The sequence below is a fragment of the Periophthalmus magnuspinnatus genome, chromosome 23, assembly GCF_009829125.3.
Source record: "Periophthalmus magnuspinnatus isolate fPerMag1 chromosome 23, fPerMag1.2.pri, whole genome shotgun sequence".
NCBI lineage: Eukaryota > Metazoa > Chordata > Actinopteri > Gobiiformes > Gobiidae > Periophthalmus > Periophthalmus magnuspinnatus.
The window spans coordinates 13,515,353-13,533,573 of NC_047148.1; the positions used below are offsets into that span (position 1 = coordinate 13,515,353).

Sequence of the window (18,221 nt, forward strand, 5' to 3'; positions counted from 1 at the left end):
AAGGGATTTAATAGAGCATTGTCATAGAGATGTCTCAAATGTTCCACACTATGACTTTAAACATATCTCCATGGAGACAACCAAGTCACCACACAGGGACAGCAATAAAAACACCTGTAAATTGAATAAATGTAAGCTAGAAAGGTTTAATACCATACTGTGCAACATTCCAGGCAAAGCAATGATAAAAGTTATAGTGCATCTTGAATAAAGCTGCCCTGTGAATCCTTTAAATAATGAAATAATTAGAATAAAATAAATATAAGTTGTTCCATCAATTGCTGATTCAATACTCATTGTGTCCTTCAGCAAGAAACCTCACTCCACAGTATAACTGAGTGTGATTGCTGTTAGAAAGGGGTTGATAAAACCTAAAGGCAGAAACCTGACCCTGCTGTGATACAGTACCAACATGATAAATATGCAGTGTAAACCTACTGATGTAGACTATACATAGCATAACTCTAAACTCCTTATTTTCCCATTTTGTTGACATTTTTACAGTTGCTTATATATTCTCCATCCATAACATGATCTTAAGCGCCAGCAGCATATGTTCAGCAGCATATGTTCTATTCTATATAACTATCGACTAAGAAAACATTTTTGCCTTCTAATCCAGGTCTATAATATATAAACTACTCAACAGGAAGTCCTCTAAAAAGGACTGCATCATTGCTTCAATAGAGAAGAACAAAAATGTAAATAGCATTGATTAGAAGCAAACACTATGGACAACCACCACCAGGCACAATTGCTACATCATTCATGTACCTCAGTTTGAGAGACAGAAAGACAGGTTTATTCTTAAATGCCTATCTATATGAGTAGGCCTACAATTCTTGGATAGGTTACTCTACTCACCACCTGGATACATAAAATTAACAACCTTGAGGCTATTTGCCCAATTCTAAAAAAAAAAAAAAGTAAAATTCTGATGGGAAATTACCGTAAACCAGGCTATTTCATGTTTGGAGAAAAGACAACTGCCTACAAAACGATCACTCCTTTGCACCCATTGCAACAGACCTGATAGATCCTTGTTTTTACCCATGTTTGTCCATTTGCTTAACTAACCCGTTACTTGAACTTGCGCAACATTGACCCTTAGCGGTAGCACGCTAGATTTTTTGTGAGTAAAGCTGAAGCTGCAAACCAATGCCTACTGGATGCTGCAGACTCTGCGGTCAGTCAGGTGGGGGCGCACCGAGAAGAATTTTATTAACACATAAAACGCAAATCTAATAAGCTAAATTAAATAGCTTAAGAAAAAAATCGACTACAGCCTTTACGTATCCTTATTTAGGCAGTGAATTATAATCTTCAATAGCTATCTTTACATATTGTTTGCACCTACCTATCAAGTTTTTCAGTATCACTTCACTACAACCTTTAGCCACATGAAGCTTTAAAACACACATTTGAAAGTTTAGCAGTTAAGGAATTGAAAGTACATCATTATACCCCAAAGAAGCCTCGATATAACTACTGACAGATTTGTTTTAGCCGTGCTCTTCCATTGTTTTACCCCATGGGTTTCATTTATAGATTTTAAAAATAAATCCATGGTTTCACAGTCACCATACCCTGGCCTGGAGTGATCGCGATAACACATCCAAGCACGCGACACTGACTGACAAGATGGCGGATATGATTTTAGAAATAGAAGAGTTACTGCCGTGAAAGGCAAGGTACAATATTTGCTACAAACAAGCGCTATAGTTTAATGCAGAGCTAGCTGTTGAGTGTTACTTTCGCTCATAATTAAAACCCAGCAACACTGCTATAAATTAAACACTAGACGATAGGTTTACCAAGGGCCAAGGAATGAATTTAAGATTAACCTATCGCTACCTAGCATGCTAGGCTACTGTTAGCTATAGCTCTATAATCTCTAAGCACACACATGAACGATGGCAAGGCAAGGACAGTCGGCGATCTTCTCCCCACATACGACTAAAAAGGCAAGAAATGTTTTACCAGTGTTTGTTTGCTTCGCTTTGTTAACTGGGGCATACGGCATTTATTATACAAACTATCATAAGAGAGCTACTAACAGTTAACTAGTTTTTTTCTGGGTATTGTAGTTGTTTTGATTTCCACTAGCTATTTCCTCCAGTCAATGCACGCTCAAGCAACGACGAAACTTTTGCCATTCAGTACGTAACGTTGGTTAATACTTTCCTTGCGTTAATTGGTTAACTTAGCTACTTTCTTCAGTAATGCACTGATTCTCCACGTATGATCTAAATAAGTTTCTTTTGGTCACGAGTCAAAGTAATCATAAATGCGGGTAGTGAATCGCACAACACCTTGTGTATATAGATGGACTATACCAAATACATTGCTTGTTGTTGTATGTCAGTGTCTTAATATTTTCCTATGTTAATCCAAAATTGTTTTATATTTTCAGACATTACCATGTCCGGGAATGATCCGATTTCTCAGCAAGCCATGGTTACAATGGTGATATGAGCTTGTTATAAGCTGTGGAAAACAATATCCATACACAGACATTTGAGTGACAGCCATTCTTCGGTTGCTCAGCAGGAGTGTAATGGACAGGTGTAAGCATGTGGGGCGGCTGCGGCTCGCCCCAGACCACTCCATCCTCAACCCCCAAAAATGGCACTGTGTGGACTGCAACACCACAGAGTCCGTATGGGCCTGTCTCGGCTGTGCTCATGTGGCATGTGGGCGATACATTGAGGAACATGCTCTGCAGCACTTCCAACTGCACCGCCACCCATTGGCAATGGAGGTCAATGAACTATATGTTTTTTGTTACTTGTGTGATGATTATGTCCTGAATGATAACAACACAGGAGACCTAAAGCTACTTCGGAGTACACTTAGTGCAATTCAGAGCCAGCACTATGAAGTTACTACCCGCAGTGGTCGTACCCTTCGCTCTGCCACTGCTGTCCCTGAAAGCCTTTTGTCATTTGTTGCCCAGGAGCTACAGTTAAGAGATGAGGACCGGATGTTCACTGCCTTATGGCATCGACGAAGATCTCTTATGGGACGCATTTTCAGATTTTGGTTTGGACTTACTGAATGTGGAAAAAAGAGAGAGGAGGAGGAAAGAAAGAGGGAAGATGAGGCGCAAAAAGCAGAGGTCAGGGAGCGAAGGAGAGCACAAAAAAGGCAGATGCAGAAAGAACTGGACAATGCCCCTCTCAGAAAAAGTCAGCGCTTGCGGCGAAAAAGCAAAAGACTTGTGGATGCAGCAATAATGACACCTCCCACAACCAAACTTGTTAAACCTTCTACACCCAAGTCACAAACTCGAAGGCCTGCTGCTCCAACTACAAAGAAAGTTAAAAAGGCACAAAAGGTCCAGCAAATTCTCAAAACCAGAAACCTCTCTTCAACCAAATCTAAAGCCAGAACGTCCACAACTCATACCCCACAACCGCCTGCATGCCGCAAGCAGAGTAAAAAGCAGAGTACCAAACAGAGTGGCTCCCCATTAAAACGGCGGCCCACAGTCACGCCAGGTGTGACAGGGCTGAGAAATTTGGGCAATACTTGTTACATGAACTCCATTTTGCAAGTGCTCAGCCACCTGCATATTTTCAGGGAGTGCTTTTTGCGCCTGGATCTAACACAAGCACTGGAACTTCTTGCAACTGCTGCAGGAAAGGCTTCACCGCACTCACCCTTTTCCCAAAAGAAGGGACCTCTGGCCAGTTCAGGCTCTGGTCCAGGGTTGAGTGGTGGGTCCTCACGAGGCCGGAACATGGAGCTTATACAGCCAAAAGAGCCAAGCTCGAAGCACATCTCCCTCTGTCATCAACTGCACACTTTGTTCCAGGTAATGTGGTCGGGGAAGTGGGCGCTGGTTTCACCCTTTGCAATGCTCCATTCAGTGTGGCAGCTGATCCCTGCGTTCAGGGGCTATGCTCAGCAGGATGCTCAGGAGTTTTTGTGTGAACTGCTGGACAAGGTGCAGCATGAGCTGGACAGTGCTAGCAACAATACAAACTCTGGGGGTGTCCCACAGCCACAGAAACGCCTCATCAAACAAGTGCTGGATGTGGTCAATACCATCTTTCATGGCCAGCTCCTTAGTCAGGTAAGACTCCATTTCTGAGTTTAATGCCTGGTTTAAAAAAAAAACAATTGTACCAATTTGTGATTACCCGGTGTAAACTAATAAATATTCTATACTATTACTAAATTCAAAATAGATATGTGATTTATTTTCAATGTTGATTCTAACGACGCAGTTAAATATTTCTGTAGGTGACATGCCGAGCCTGTGAAAATCGATCCAATACTGTGGAACCATTTTGGGACCTATCTCTGGAGTTTCCTGAGCGCTATCACAGCAACAGTAAAGAGTCTGCAGCACAGGCGTCCTGCCATTTGACAGAAATGTTGGCCAAGTTTACAGAGACTGAGGCCCTAGAGGGAAGCATTTATGCTTGTGACCAGTGCAACTGTAAGTCAATTAGCTTTCACTGATACAGTTGCTAGTTTATGCAATCACACTGCTTGGCATAATGACATTTTTACACATTGTTTGTGTTTGAGACCTGCAGTTACTAAATGTACTAATCATATTTATAACTGAAATTTAGCTTTAAATATGATCCTGTTTTGCAGCTGCACGACGTCGTAACTCCTCCAAACCAGTTCTCCTGACAGAAGCACAAAAACAACTTATGGTGCACAAATTGCCCCAGGTCCTACGGCTTCATCTCAAACGTTTTAGGTGCGAAACTAGTTGACAATGAAGAACTTAATTTCCTTCATATTTGTATTGACCTATACTGGCTTTTCCAACTATGTTCAGGTGGTCTGGACGAAACAACAGGGAGAAGATTGGAGTACATGTCAGTTTTGACCAGCTTCTTAATATGGAGCCGTATTGCAGCCTTGAGGCCTCTCCTAAAGTCTCACCCTACTCCACTAACGGCAATCCCAGCTCGTTGCATCCGAAGCACTTCTATGAATTGTCTGCTGTAGTGATGCATCATGGGAAAGGGTTTGGGTCTGGCCATTACACATCATACTGCTACAACACAGAGGGGGGTAAGAGCTCACGGCATAGAACATGTTTAAAAATGAGAATGTAATTGTGTACTAAATAATTTTTGTTTTTCCAGCTTTTTGGGTTCACTGTAATGATTCAAAGCTGAATGTGTGTTCTGTGGAGGAGGTGTGTCGAGCACAAGCTTACATCCTCTTCTACACAAGAGTAACTCAGGACAAGGACCGGCCACTGTAGCACCGTCCCAACCCTCCACCAAACTGGACACCTCCGAAAGACGGTATCTAGACAGCAGCCACAGGTGTCCTTATTCCTATGGGCATTTTATGAATTAAGGCGAGGTTTTAACTATATTTTTACATTAGTAAAGGGAGAAAAAGGACTCCTTTTTGTATACAGTTCTGATTTTTGAGTATTGTATATTGTGTTTATATGTAGGTATTTTTTTAATTGAAATTTGATTTTGTACAGTTTAATTTTATAAAGAGAATGTCAGCAAAGATATACTTGTATAACTGTCTCATACAAAAACGTCAACTAATGTATTTGGGTATGCCTAATGTGGCGGATGTCGTGTTGACCCTAAACTCATTTGGTCTTTTACAAAGAAAACACTGCCAGATGGAGGGTTGTAAAATGTTCATAATTACTGTGACCTGTTTTTAAGGCGCATACTTTCATGATGGCTAAGCTGAACCTTCTTTTGAATAATCTGTGAAGAAATATCTGATCCCATCAATTAGATAAGAGAAAATGTATCCCATTACCTATTCTCTTCTAAAGAATGAGAATTTTATTAATAATGATCAACTTTAAAAGTGCCCTTTTTTGACTAAAGCTATATTTTGGTGCAAATGGATTCTGCTTTATGGCAGTCCCTTTCATACATGCATGTTCTTTTCTGTCAATGAAAGTAATTCAAAGCACACTTTTCTATCAATTGAGTTTTTGTAACTTTGGAACTTGTACTATGCAAATTCATACCTCAATTTCTATAGAAATTACCTCAATAAATGAAAGTATTTTTTCATTTTTTTTTAAAACTGCATACTGTTATTTTTTTTTAAAACAAAGACCAGAATTTGTTAATGAAGTATTTATTTTGAAGAAATAGTGGCAAGTCATTTCAAAGATATTTTACAAATATCAAAGAAAGTGAGGACCAGAGTGCAGTTTATCCACGTAGCAATAAAAGCCACACATCCATATGCAAATATGTGATGTAGGAAAATTTATTTTCAGCAACAATCTCAATTCTCCAAGTTTGCAACTTCATCTGGCCATGGATTAGTCTGACCACTATTGAACCCCATCAGTACAAAGGTGCTTAATAGAACTTGAGCACCAAGCACTGAGGACTCCAAGTGGTGACATCAAAGCTAAAAGAAAACTGGTAAAGGTGTCCCCTCCCCCCATGCTCACCTTGAGTTTGAATACTAGAATGCACCAATGCAGCAGCAAAAGAAATATTTTAACTGTTAAACAGTTAAAGGTATATTTTGTATAATTTGCAAGACATTGCTCTGAAATTTCCACAATTCCTCATATAAAGAACAAGCTTGTCATTTTCTATTATTTTAAAGACAACTTTGACACCAGTCCGAGAACCAGACCACCCCTCTGTTGAGGTAACACCACATGGCTTACTTTGCCACTCCCACTGACTGGTTGACTGCAGGTGATGTGTGAGCAGGTGGGGTAGTGACTGTTGAAAGTGGACTCAGTAGTCGTCTCCACGGCTCACCACCTCTTTACAGGTGGGCCGGAGCAGAATGGTGTGTTCAAACTGAGCAGTGTAACAGCCTTTGCTGTCACAAAGTGGAGGGTAAGGGTCCACAATTCCCAGGTCACACAGGTTTTTCAGAGCCATAAGATATTTGCTTTCACCCAGGCGGTCAAGCCAACGGCGGCAAAATGCTAGAGTGCCAAAGTTTTCATTAATTACATTTAACAGGTGCTTCGCTCTTGGCAATCTAGAGAAACAGACAAAATATATTGTTAAAATAATTATAAGTGCTCTCAAGTGTGCCTAAAGTTGGGGTGCCTGATTTTTTTTTAAAGTAAATTTTGTGTTTTCTCAAAAAGGAAGTTGTAAAAGCAGAAATTTGTTAACAAAGAATTGTAAAAGAGCCGAAGAAGTGCCAACTGCATTCTTGACAGTCTGCATCAGTTTCACTTTGCCCTACAAAAACTGTTTTGGAGCCAGGCATGCGCCTAAAAATTAATGCATCTGAATTTTAAAAATGTGCCAAAGGGTTTGTGAGCACTAGGAACTTGTTAGATTTAATAAACTTTCTCCTTTTGCAGATTGAAAATCAAGTACCCCACCTATAACTCACAAGATTATGTCATAATTACCTGATGGGAACATGACCAACATCAAAGTTTTTCATATAATGAGAGCACTCCATGTCATCGTGAACCACGCCCTTCCCAGTGCTGCCAAATGTTTCAATGGCATAGACTTCTCCCTCCTGTGAGAATATATCACATTTTTTACAGTATGCAGGACATCAATGTGAGTCACCTTAAAAATGACCGACTCACCTCCATTCTTGTTGCCTCCCCTCCTTTGACAATGGGCACAGTCTTACCAGCATGTATTCTGTACTGGCCAATTGAATGGCCATTCAGATTTCGAATAGGTTTTACTAAAATGTAAATGAGGGGCATTTAAATGATTCCTTTAATAAACACATGACTGCAATGTTGATGTATTACTGCTGCATTACCTTGGTATGTTTTGCCATCTAGTTCTACTTCATAGGACTCCATAACTTCTTGAATTGCCTCTCCGACATCACATAGACGTACATCAATTCCAGCATTCTGCATTATTTATATCAAAGTAAGTATTTAGAAAGCAACACAAACCTCTACACGAGAAAAAAAAAAAAGTTACCTTAATCCCAGTATTTGTGGCATCTTTTACAGCCTCCAATAGTTTGTCATATCTCGGGTTAAAAGTGACAGTAAATGCACAGTCAATAATTCTCCCTACAACAAGATGACACTTTTAGGGGCAATTCTAAAGTAACACCACATTCAAATAAAAAAGGCAGAGATTATTTTTCAAAAGGTGTAAAATACCATTGATGTGAGTGCCAAAGTCAATTTTGCAGACATCATCATACTGAAGCACAGTCGTGTCTCCAGCATTGGGGGTGTAGTGGGCAGCACAATGATTGAGGGAGCAGCCAGTTGGGAAAGCTAGACCGGCATTTAGCCCATTTTCCTTAATCAGTTTGCGAGAACATTCCTCTAGCCGTTCACTGTATTATAGTGTTAGAGTTTGTAAAACCACACATTGAAAATCCACAAGTATTGCTTCAAAATATATATATATATATATATATATATGAGTTGACTTACCAGATTTCAATCATAGTCAAGCCAGGTTTAATAAAACCACGCACATGCTGTCGGACCTGTCTGTGGGCCTCAGCAGCTTGTCTGAAATCATTCCACATCTCATCATTGGCTTGATCCAGGACCTTCCTCTCCTCATTGGTCATACGCCAAACAGCACTGCGACTGCAGAAAATACAGTTGGTATGTAAGTAGGTACTGAGGGTTATTTTAATCTAAGAAGTAAAAAAAATAAAGATTATCATACACCTTACCCGTCTTGTGATACTGGATAGTCACACAGTTGTCCAATTGGGTATGCTCCATTTGGATATAGCTCACAAATTGGCACAGATGGTGGATCAGTTTGTGCTTTGGCTAAAATTAAAAACACAATTAATTAGAACATTTATTTTGCCAACCTTCTCGAACAAAGTTATTCCTGTATCACACTGCAAAAACAAAATTGACATACGTCCTTTCTTCTTCTTTTTCTTTTTTTTCTTCTTCCCTGAAGTATCTTCATCAGCATCTTTTAGTGAGAAGCACATGGTTTACACTGAAAATATACACAATGAAATATCTGAATTCAAATTGTTTGACTATTGCAAATACCTTCTTCACCATCCTCGTCTTTGTCTTTGTCTTCAATGGCATGTTTTTCAAGTTGCTTGGTCACTTCTGTAACTGCATCCTGGCCATCTGTCTCAGTACCTGAACGTGAAATGTGTTTTCTTTAAAATCTTGCCGCTTCAAATTTTAATTCATAAATACAATTACTACAAACAGGATTGACAATCCATTGCCAGAAATCACAACACAACTGCTACTAATATATGCAAGATGAATCTACTCAACTGATTACATTTTATAGTTTATTATACGTCAGTCAGTGAAAAGCAACTATGATTTCACAAGGTTAGTTTGTGTAACTTCATTTAAATGCCTAAAATGGATAATGGACCGTGAGCACTGCTGTCAAAATATAGTGTTCCTAAGCTGACCAAAAGATGTAACGTTAGCTATAAACGTGTTTTAGCATCCAAACCCTAGTGATTATATATACTAATACAATTTTGAGTTGAATTCAAATCATTACTATGCAAAGGCAGGCTTTATTTTAAACCAACAAAGTCAACATGCTTGGTTTCTACTGGCCGACTCTCAGCGTCCGCATGAAGTTACATTAGCAGCATTAGCACAACTAGCATGTTACGTTTCGAGGTTTGTCAGCAAACCTGTTGTTCCCTTTTTCTTCTTTTTTTTCTTCTTCTTCTTGACAGTCTCCTCAACGGGGTCGGCATCTTCTTTCTCCTCCGCTTGACCATTTAGCTCCCGATTTGGGACTTCTTTCAGATCCGCAGCACGCTCCGCTACCACAGCCGCCATGATTACAAGCAGGAAAAGGAAGCACAAAGGATTGTGGGAATTCTGTGCAGAGCGGCGACGCGCAAAGCCAACACTGCACAGTAGACCTGAAATTGTTTAGTTTGAATTATATAGCGATTATCATTTATTCATTTGTCTTATATTGTAGTTATTGATTAGGATCCACTTTGGTCTTAAACAAACATAAAAGGCGCGCTATGTAACTTTTGTGGTGGGGGTGGTGAATCCAGCTGCTACACTTCATCATATAGATGTTGCATGTGTAGCCTATTGCTTGGGATATTCCACAATGTCACACTAACCTTACTCATCTTATTTACATTTGTTCAGCTACTGTTTTTTTTTATTGCTAAATGGTACCCTGAAAAACATGTATTACTTTACAGACATAGCTAAACTGAGAAAGTGAAGTGAGTGAGACAGATTATATTGTGTGAATTTTTCATTGTGTGAAAAATTCAGGCAGCAGACATCATCTCCATGAGCAAAAGCAGGTAGCGAATACTTAATAGTGCACATTTAACATGAGTCTCTAAAATAATAGTTTCATTTTGTTTTTTAATGTGTTCTTTTTTCAGTGTAAAGTTTTACTTAGCGAACCAGAAAGTCTGTTCACAATGTAGTGGTGCCATCTGGTGCCTGAACAAATAAAATACATTTTACAGAATAATACGGATCCTGTGTCAACCAAGGTAAGAGCCTTGTATGTTCAAGGGTGGGTTCATAAACAGTATCCCTGTGGAAGTATCATGTAACCTACCAAACTGGTTTCTTCTCCTGAATGTAACATACTTTGAAACGTTTCTGTAGTTTCTGTCACACACACATAGTAGTATTAGCCAGGAAATCTCAGTTTTTCCAACTCAATCATTTTAGGGGAAGTAAAGATTAGATGAAATATCAAGTCACTGGGTAAATATGATGTCAAAAACTGTTTACTAGAGTTAACCAAAATATACAGTTGTTTGGGATCCTTATCTACAGCTGAGATGAAGTTTCAAGGTTAAGCTTTTTAAAACATTCTTTCATGAAAGCAATAACGAACTGTAACTGCATAGGCAAAAGCAATACAACATAAAATAGTACTCTTTGTCTCTTTTTATATGACTTTGGATTACATTATTTTACCTCTATTGGCAATCTCAACTGCATTAAACAAACTGACAAGACATTCATAAAATCCACCAAGAAGCTCTTCTGCAGAATCCATGCTTCTTTATTATCGTCGATTGTCGTGAAAATGCACATCTATTTTGCTTTCTAGTAATATGGTTTTAGTGGTTATAATACCTGAGTTGTGTCATAACTGTCATGGGCTGTATTGTTGTTTTTGGACAGGTATTTGCAAGACACAGATTTTAGAGACAAGATATAGATTATCTTATTTGTGACAATCTAACATAAATACAATCATTGTCTTAGTTTGACATACTTTAAATGAAATTTCATAGTTTAGTCAGCCTCTTCATCATCATCATAATCATTATGATCATCATCATCTCCAAAGGTCTGCTCTTCCATTGTCATTATTGAACGTGACCGTGCAGCAACTTGTGAAGCCAAGGCTGAGCTAAAGCTTAGAGCCTGTGAGCCGTGGATCTCAGTCAGTCGGTCCATTACGGAAACAGCTGGTACGTTATCTTTAATAAAGTTGCCTAAACTATTTAGCTCAGCCTCCTCCACTGGGATCCCATCATATTGGTGATGCTCAGATGCTCCTTCTCCTCCTCTTTTGGATATCAAACCTTGTCCTGTCTGCTCTTCCTCTGGTTCTAAACCACAACTGAACTCCATCACTGATGTCTCTGAAGGGTCCGGTCCCACAGTGCCTTCTTTTCCTTCCTCTTTATTTCCTGTGCTGTACTCTGATAAATGCTTTCCTTCTTCTCTGCCAGGCTCCACTGAAATTAAGGTCAGTGTAGGTTTTGGAGTCGAGGCAGTAGAGTCAGAAGTTTCACTGTTGGATGTAAGTGGCTCAGCAGCTGCAAGAATATTTGTAAAAATAACATTAAAAATCTCTATTGGTTTGAATAACAAATCTAATACTTCAACAACATGTTATGCTATCATTAAACAAAGCTTCATACATTTGAATTTTGGACAGTTACTACATATTTTTAAAACATAATGGGAAGAAATTAAAAAGCCATTAGTCATGTATCAACAAGCACCTTGATCACTGAACAGCAGCTGTTTCCTCTTCATCCTCTCCCCCTCTGAAGCACGGAAGCAAAGTACAGATTTGAGCTCTGACAGGACACGACGTGACTCCTCTCTTTCTCTCCGTTGACGATCACGCTCCTCTGGTGACAACATATCACACCAGGATCCCCTCCCTTCACTATCTGCATCTGAGTCAGAGACATATGCCTCCAATTCCTATTCAAAAAGAGAGAAAATTTATGAATTTAAAACACAAATGTATATGGATCATGAGCCAAATCTAAACATAATAAATGAGGATGATCTAGTTAGAAACAAGATAGTCTCACCATCTCTTCTGGCACAGGGTCTTTATCAAGGATTATAGGATAGGATTGAGGAAGATCTGAGATGTCATAAGTAGGTGGACAGCATTGTTTTGCATCTTTAGGATCTCCTGAAAACAATAGCACTAAACTCAAAAAGGTGCTGCTGCTGAGCTATGGCAAGTTTTCCCGTTTTAAAATTTAACATAAAATTCTTACCTGAACTGATGTTGGCCCTTTTCAGCATGCGATCCACTTGTCCAATGGTGTCCTCCCAGCAGCCTGTGCTTGCCTGCATATGTGGCTGGAGCTGGTGAAGCCGATCACTCAGGTCCTGGTAGCCTTCAAATGGCATCTCTGTGGGCTCTTCAGAAACCATCATTTTTTCTAGATCATCTTCCAGAATAATCATCCTGATAAAACAAACATAAGGATTACCTCAAATAAAACTGTAAGGAAAGGTTTCAAACTTTAGAATTTTGAAAGTGTCTCACTCGCTAAGCAGTGTCTTGAGATGCAGTTGCAGACTTCGAATGGATGTATGCAAAGTGTTGAGATCTCTACATTTTTCTTTGGCCCTTCCCGCCCTGTGAGATATACCCTCCTTGGTCTGTGTTTCAAAATGGCGATGGAAATCATAGCTGCGTTGCATGTCACTGAGACACTTGGCCAGTGTATTGTGGAGTGGCTCAGTCACTACAGAAATTGTCTGATAAAGTGGTGACAAAGGAACAGTTTCTTCTTTTGGTACATTTTCTACAAGCTCCTCCACATGTTGAGGTGACAAGAGGAGGGCAAGACGGCGAAAACATTCAGAACTTTGTCCCAGCCACAACTGGAAAAGAATCTGCAGGAAAGAAAGGTACTTGTGAACAAGAGCAACCCAAAAATAAACAGAATTAAATCTAGTGTGCACTGGGGTCAGTCCACAGAAAGCACTAGCATGTGTGAAAACAACCTTAGGTTTGAAGTTTTCTTTTATCGTGCTGTAAACTAGAGAAAAAGTAGTTTGGGTGAAGATGTTTTGCCGCTTCTTCAGTTCTGGTCAGATTGCTGGTGGACACTGCCACTGAAGCTAACACTTATACTTTCTCTTTGTTGGCTAGGTCTACTGAGCTACACTGTGTGAACTGTGACTGAGTCATATTTAGCATAATCTTTCAGGCCCCTAATGGGAGCTCTCACACCTGTTAGCATACTGGCTAGCACTACTGTTTTCCTCATTTAGATTTAGGTCTGAGGATGAAGTTGTAAATGATAGATAATGTCTAAGCGCCACATTCCTGTTCAAAGAAGGATTGTCTTTCCTAACAAAAACTGCCGCTTTATCTCTCCTCTCAAACCATTTATTTTTTTTGGCTAAGATCTGTACCTCACTATTTTCAAAGGAGTGGTTAGTGGCTTTGAAAAAGAGGTGTGCGGAAGATTGGAGTCCCAAACTGCTCTTGCGACAGTATTGGCACATTCTCTCATACAGTGGCTGTTTAGTTTCTCCAATATACACTGCCTGGCCAAAAAAAAAATTCATCACCAAAAACAAAAAAAGGTCACATACTTCGTTGGACTGCCTTTAACTTTGATTACGGCACGCATTCGCTGTGGCATTTTTTTGATAAGCTTCTGCAATGTCACAAGATTTGGATTCCATCCAGTGTTGCATTCACTTTCACCAAGATCTTGCATTGATGATGGTAGAGTCTGCCCGCTGCACAAAGCCTTCTCTAACACATTCCAAAGATTCTCAATGGTCTTCACTACACTGACTGGAGTAGGCCACATTGCTTTGTCTTAAAGTGGTTGTAGGTTTCAAATAGACTGGAATTTTATACTGTATGAAAATCCTCTGAAGCTTTTCAGACACACCACTTGTGTAAGGAATGGTTACACCTTTTCTTCTAGGTTCCGATTCTCTGTTGTCCAGTTTTTTTTGCTCTCTTTGATCTTTTAAAGGCTCAAAAGACCTAGCCAACAAACAGAAATTGTAAACAATAGGTGTGAGATAGATATAAGGCAGTGTCCACCAGCAATCAAACCAGAACTGAAGATGCTTGTCCAGTTGACGGATTTGAATTTTTCTTTTACTAAGGAACGGAGGGATTACACAGACACTCTTAGCATGGTTAAGACTGGCCAATCTTAACTTGGTGTTTACACAACCAAATGGACATTTCGCATACATATAGTATCATCTATTTTTCCTATCCAAATTATGTTCATCATGCCACACATACAAAGAGTTACACAGTGTAGCACAGATCAGGTAGTCTGTTTTCTTCTCCACTTAATACTAATTTACCTTAAGGGCAGGAAGGCTATAGTCATCAGTCAGCTCCTGGGCCTGTTCATCACCCAAGTGCTCGAGTCCCAATCCCAGTCCAAGCTCCTTCAGAGGAACCGCAGATACGTAATTGGTCACATTGTCAATTTCAGAGTTCAGTGGGTAGGTTCAGAGGGGTTAAGGCCATGTGACAATGTGTAAATAAATTGCCAGTTAATGCTTGTTTGAACATACAAGATAATGATTTAGTGAAATGGTAAAAAAAACTAACTTTGTCATGTAACTCTTTCTATTAAAAGGATATGCCTTGAGCATGTGACAGGTAGCTCTACGTGAGGCCCTGAATGCTGTGCGGAGAACCCTGTACAAGGTCTTCCTTAGTCCAATCAGCTGTTGCCCACGTGGTGCTGTTCCTGGCGCTGCCCTGCTAAATGTGCTAGCTGCACTCACCCTGTCGAGTAAACTTGACAAGTGAAATGTGATATGACTGTGGAAATGTCCCAAAGAAGTAAGAAGAACACACAACACTTTATTACAAAATAGACTAAAGCAAGCTAAAAAAAATAAAATAAACAGCTATAAAAATGAAGCTGTAACAGCTGTAAATATGAAGCTGTACAACAGTGATAGAAAAACACAATAGACCACATGTGATAATCAACATCATTAATTCAGTTACTACTTCCTAATTTTTAGTGATAATAGTTACACAGGGATTGCCTATAAATTCACAGGCATTATAGTTAGCTAACTCAAGGGAAGGTGTATTATATTATGATACTATGATACATCTAAAAGTATTATTATAGAAAAAACAAACAGACAAACATAAAATTGAACCATACTTACAGGGTGAAACCCCTGGAGATGACTTCAGTCTCTTGAACCAGTCGAAGAGCTTTGCGGGACAGGCCAGTTAAAGTCTTGCTGTTATGAACTAGTGTCTGGAGCTCTGTCGTTCTCAGGTAGACATCTTTCTGCATGCCCCTCTCTCTCCAAAAGACAGTCCCTTTGAGACCAACCCAGGTCAACAGAGCCAGGCCCCATGACACTGCAGCTAGTGAGCACAGGCCATCAGAGCACACACTGATAAGCACTGCAGCGAGGCCAACAAGTCCCGTCAAGTCCCTATGGGAAGGATAACAAAATCAAGCATGTCTATTAAAGCACAAAAATATTGAGACTAATTATGTATTAAAAATACAAACATGAATATAGATAACATATTCACAGGTATATTTTAGTAGTGTACATGTGTTCAGAATTTTGTGTATAAATGAAAGCCTTTACCAAATTGAAGGCTTGAAAATAAAGCCGGGTCTGGGAACGGTCTTAGCTCGGCTGTCAAAGGCCGATGGTGATGATCCTAGGGTGAGGAGGCTTGGGTCCAACAGCTCAATCAGCTCCACATCCTCTTGCAGAAGCACATCTTGGTCCAAAATACATCTCACAGAATATTGGCCAAAGACAGTGTCCTGTTATAACATATTATAACCCTTCAATACAGAACATTTTCAAGCTCAGTTTTATGTTATACAGTAAAATCTAATCTAATTTAATCACCATTCATCTTTCAATTTGCCCTGTTATAGTTTATTGGAGAGCCTCTACTAAATAACTGGGTCTTTGTTACACCATGTACTGTGACATAATGAGGATAAAATTTGCGGGTCTTTGTGCGGGTCTAGAAATAATTTTTAACCATATTTAGAACATACCAGCTGTTGTTGCAGCTTTCTGGTTTTGACAGCCTGGTAAAAAGGGGTCCATTGCCATAAGGCATCAGCCAGTCTCCATAATGGTCCCCCCTTCTGTAAAAAACAAACAGTGGATTAATTAACAATCTTTTAAGGTTTGACTTCAGTTGTCAACCATGCCAACTCTACTATATACAAAATGTATAGAATAATTAAAATTAAAGATATAGTTTTACATTATAAATATCTGTTGAATAAGTCCAAACAAATGGTCACTTTGTGTTTGTGGAATGTGTGAAAAGATTAGGTTATGCCCTGCAGATTATTGATTCTGACTGTCGGCATGTATTGATGCTAGTCTTGGTGTTCAACACAAACATTGTAATTACTTCAACTGCTGTAGTTACTAAAGTTAGGATAGTGTCCTGTTTCAATGTATTTTTTAAAGAATAGATTGCATTATATGGGTAAATACTTAGCTTTTATTTTTAATATTCTCCATTTACATTTCAAAGAGTTACCCTGCGACATGTTAACGCTTTATCCAAAATTGTTATAGTTAATAGTCTATTTAGGATACGTTTTGGTTACAGAAACATGGTATAGTTATCTTTCATGTCACTTCCTAATCTTTTTCTCAGCTATAAAAAAAAAAGTGTACTGGGACAATAGAGTATAACATTTACAGAACGTTTGTGAACAAAGACAGGCAGGACTTAGAAAATGACACATGAACTTGAATAACCCAGCATACATGCAAGTGCATCATCACTAGCCCCAGTCTGAATTAAAAAGGTACTGAAAAGACAATAAATATAATACTAAACACATAAAAAATGAAATATCCCACTCTACTAATTCATTCTTCACTGCTAAAAGCCATTTGAACAACAAAACACTTACCACATTTTTTCCCTTACTGAGAGCTCTAATGTCTTCCTCCAGTTCAACGCATTCTTTTTCACGGGATGCTATTGGACATGCTTCAAAGTCAGTGTGGCCCAGATCATGTAGGTACTGAAATAATGGTGAATTCTGCAAAATAAACGAGAACAAGGCACTAAATACAATGTAAAATATGTTGGCTCTGCAAAGAGATGGAACCAGATCATGACCCATTTAACACAGCTGTCTTGCTTTTTAAGTAGTAACTGGATCACAGTTTGAGTACGCAGACAAGCAATAAATAAATAATAACAATATAGTTACTCACTTGCATTGCTGGTGTATTGATATCATCACGCACTGCAGCCAGACATTTCAATAAAAGGTTTAGGTTTGCTGTTAGAGATCACTGGTCTTTTGGGTAATAAAACCCACCCCACTACCACCCTTCACAACCGTTGCAATTGCAGCCCCAGTGATTATGAATTAGAAAAAACAATACAAACAGCAGCTAAGCGTCCCGCATGACTACAAAATCTCCTTAAATATCCATACGTGTGGATCTGAATGGAGCCTCATAAGCTAAAAGCGAAAAATAGCAACAACAACAACAAAAAAACAACAACTAAAGAGCAATAAAGCAATCCTTATACAGTAATACATGAACATACATTTTACTGTGTAACGCTTTATATTTAGCTTACAACTGGTGATCAATTAGCTACATACGAGTTATCAGTTTATAATTTGTGACACCGTGGTCGAGCTACATACCTCAAACACAACATCTTCATCAAATCCATCAGTCATTGCTGCCAGCCATCTATACACAGCCCATTTTCTGAACTGAAGTTGTTACTGGATATCGGAGAACTCAGGTTGAAGTTGAGCCTGTAGCTATTTGCTAGTTGTGTGCTAAAACTACATTTCCCAGCGGTCTCCTCTGCTTGTTCACGCACGTTACACGACACACAATGAATAAAATAAGACTTAAAAGATGACAATTTATCCTACTTTCTTCGTCTTTTCATAACGTACATAATGCAAACTCAAATTAGAAATATTTGGTAGCTTTGGAAATATTCTGCTTTGTGATCGTAGCACTGTGATAGAGCACCCCTAGTGTTGATGTGGGAGAAGCGCAACTTCAAAATAAA

The 18,221-nt window shown here is 39.1% G+C and overlaps 3 protein-coding genes across 4 annotated transcripts; 1 reads left to right on the plus strand and 2 right to left on the minus strand.

The window, feature by feature from the left end:
* The first annotated feature begins 1,626 nt into the window (after positions 1–1,626).
* usp44 (ubiquitin specific peptidase 44) lies at positions 1,627–5,500 on the plus strand. Its single transcript, XM_033989566.2, has 6 exons — positions 1,627–1,964; positions 2,414–4,078; positions 4,249–4,447; positions 4,612–4,720; positions 4,802–5,040; positions 5,115–5,500. The coding sequence occupies exons 2-6, from the start codon at positions 2,558–2,560 to the stop codon at positions 5,234–5,236; spliced, it is 2,190 nt and encodes a 729-aa protein (XP_033845457.1). The 5' UTR covers positions 1,627–1,964; positions 2,414–2,557; the 3' UTR covers positions 5,237–5,500.
* Positions 5,501–6,080: 580 nt separating this feature from the next.
* LOC117391687 (methionine aminopeptidase 2-like) lies at positions 6,081–9,778 on the minus strand. The gene is made up of 11 exons (XM_033989568.2): positions 9,586–9,778; positions 8,963–9,061; positions 8,823–8,879; positions 8,623–8,725; positions 8,372–8,533; positions 8,090–8,271; positions 7,902–7,996; positions 7,732–7,828; positions 7,547–7,650; positions 7,358–7,473; positions 6,081–6,972 (listed from the first exon to the last, which is right to left on the minus strand). Exons 1-11 carry the CDS (start codon positions 9,734–9,736, stop codon positions 6,720–6,722), a joined length of 1,419 nt encoding a protein of 472 aa, XP_033845459.1. The 5' UTR covers positions 9,737–9,778; the 3' UTR covers positions 6,081–6,719.
* A 538-nt stretch (positions 9,779–10,316) lies between these two features.
* vezt (vezatin, adherens junctions transmembrane protein) lies at positions 10,317–18,169 on the minus strand. 2 transcript variants are annotated; one of them, XM_033989565.2, is made up of 12 exons: positions 17,839–18,169; positions 17,083–17,214; positions 16,201–16,293; positions 15,773–15,957; positions 15,332–15,610; positions 14,787–14,933; positions 14,501–14,648; positions 12,699–13,051; positions 12,424–12,617; positions 12,229–12,335; positions 11,908–12,115; positions 10,317–11,718 (listed from the first exon to the last, which is right to left on the minus strand). In XM_033989565.2, the coding sequence occupies exons 1-12, from the start codon at positions 17,872–17,874 to the stop codon at positions 11,189–11,191; spliced, it is 2,412 nt and encodes an 803-aa protein (XP_033845456.1). In that variant the 5' UTR covers positions 17,875–18,169; the 3' UTR covers positions 10,317–11,188. The 2 variants fall into 2 exon arrangements, with proteins under 2 accessions (XP_033845456.1, XP_033845455.1); XM_033989564.2 differs by having other exon boundaries at positions 10,655–11,718; positions 14,787–14,945; positions 17,839–18,033.
* Between the last annotated feature and the right edge of the window lie 52 nt (positions 18,170–18,221).

Excerpts from the sequence above, each read along its gene's own strand:
- usp44 (XM_033989566.2), top strand. The coding sequence starts at position 2,558 with ATGGACAGGTGTAAGCATGTGGGGCGGCTGCGGCTCGCCCCAGACCAC. Across the intron at positions 4,079-4,248 it reads ATGGCCAGCTCCTTAGTCAG|GTGACATGCCGAGCCTGTGA; the intron begins GTAAGACTCCAT and ends ATATTTCTGTAG. Across the intron at positions 4,721-4,801 it reads CTTCATCTCAAACGTTTTAG|GTGGTCTGGACGAAACAACA; the intron begins GTGCGAAACTAG and ends AACTATGTTCAG.
- LOC117391687 (XM_033989568.2), bottom strand. The coding sequence starts at position 9,736 with ATGGCGGCTGTGGTAGCGGAGCGTGCTGCGGATCTGAAAGAAGTCCCA. Across the intron at positions 7,997-8,089 it reads CTTTGGCACTCACATCAATG|GGAGAATTATTGACTGTGCA; the intron begins GTATTTTACACC and ends ATCTTGTTGTAG. Across the intron at positions 6,973-7,357 it reads GTTGGTCATGTTCCCATCAG|ATTGCCAAGAGCGAAGCACC; the intron begins GTAATTATGACA and ends CTGTTTCTCTAG.
- vezt (XM_033989564.2), bottom strand. The coding sequence starts at position 17,874 with ATGACTGATGGATTTGATGAAGATGTTGTGTTTGAG. Across the intron at positions 15,611-15,772 it reads ATTTTCAAGCCTTCAATTTG|GGACTTGACGGGACTTGTTG; the intron begins GTAAAGGCTTTC and ends TCCTTCCCATAG. Across the intron at positions 13,052-14,500 it reads ATAGCCTTCCTGCCCTTAAG|ATTCTTTTCCAGTTGTGGCT; the intron begins GTAAATTAGTAT and ends TCTTTCCTGCAG.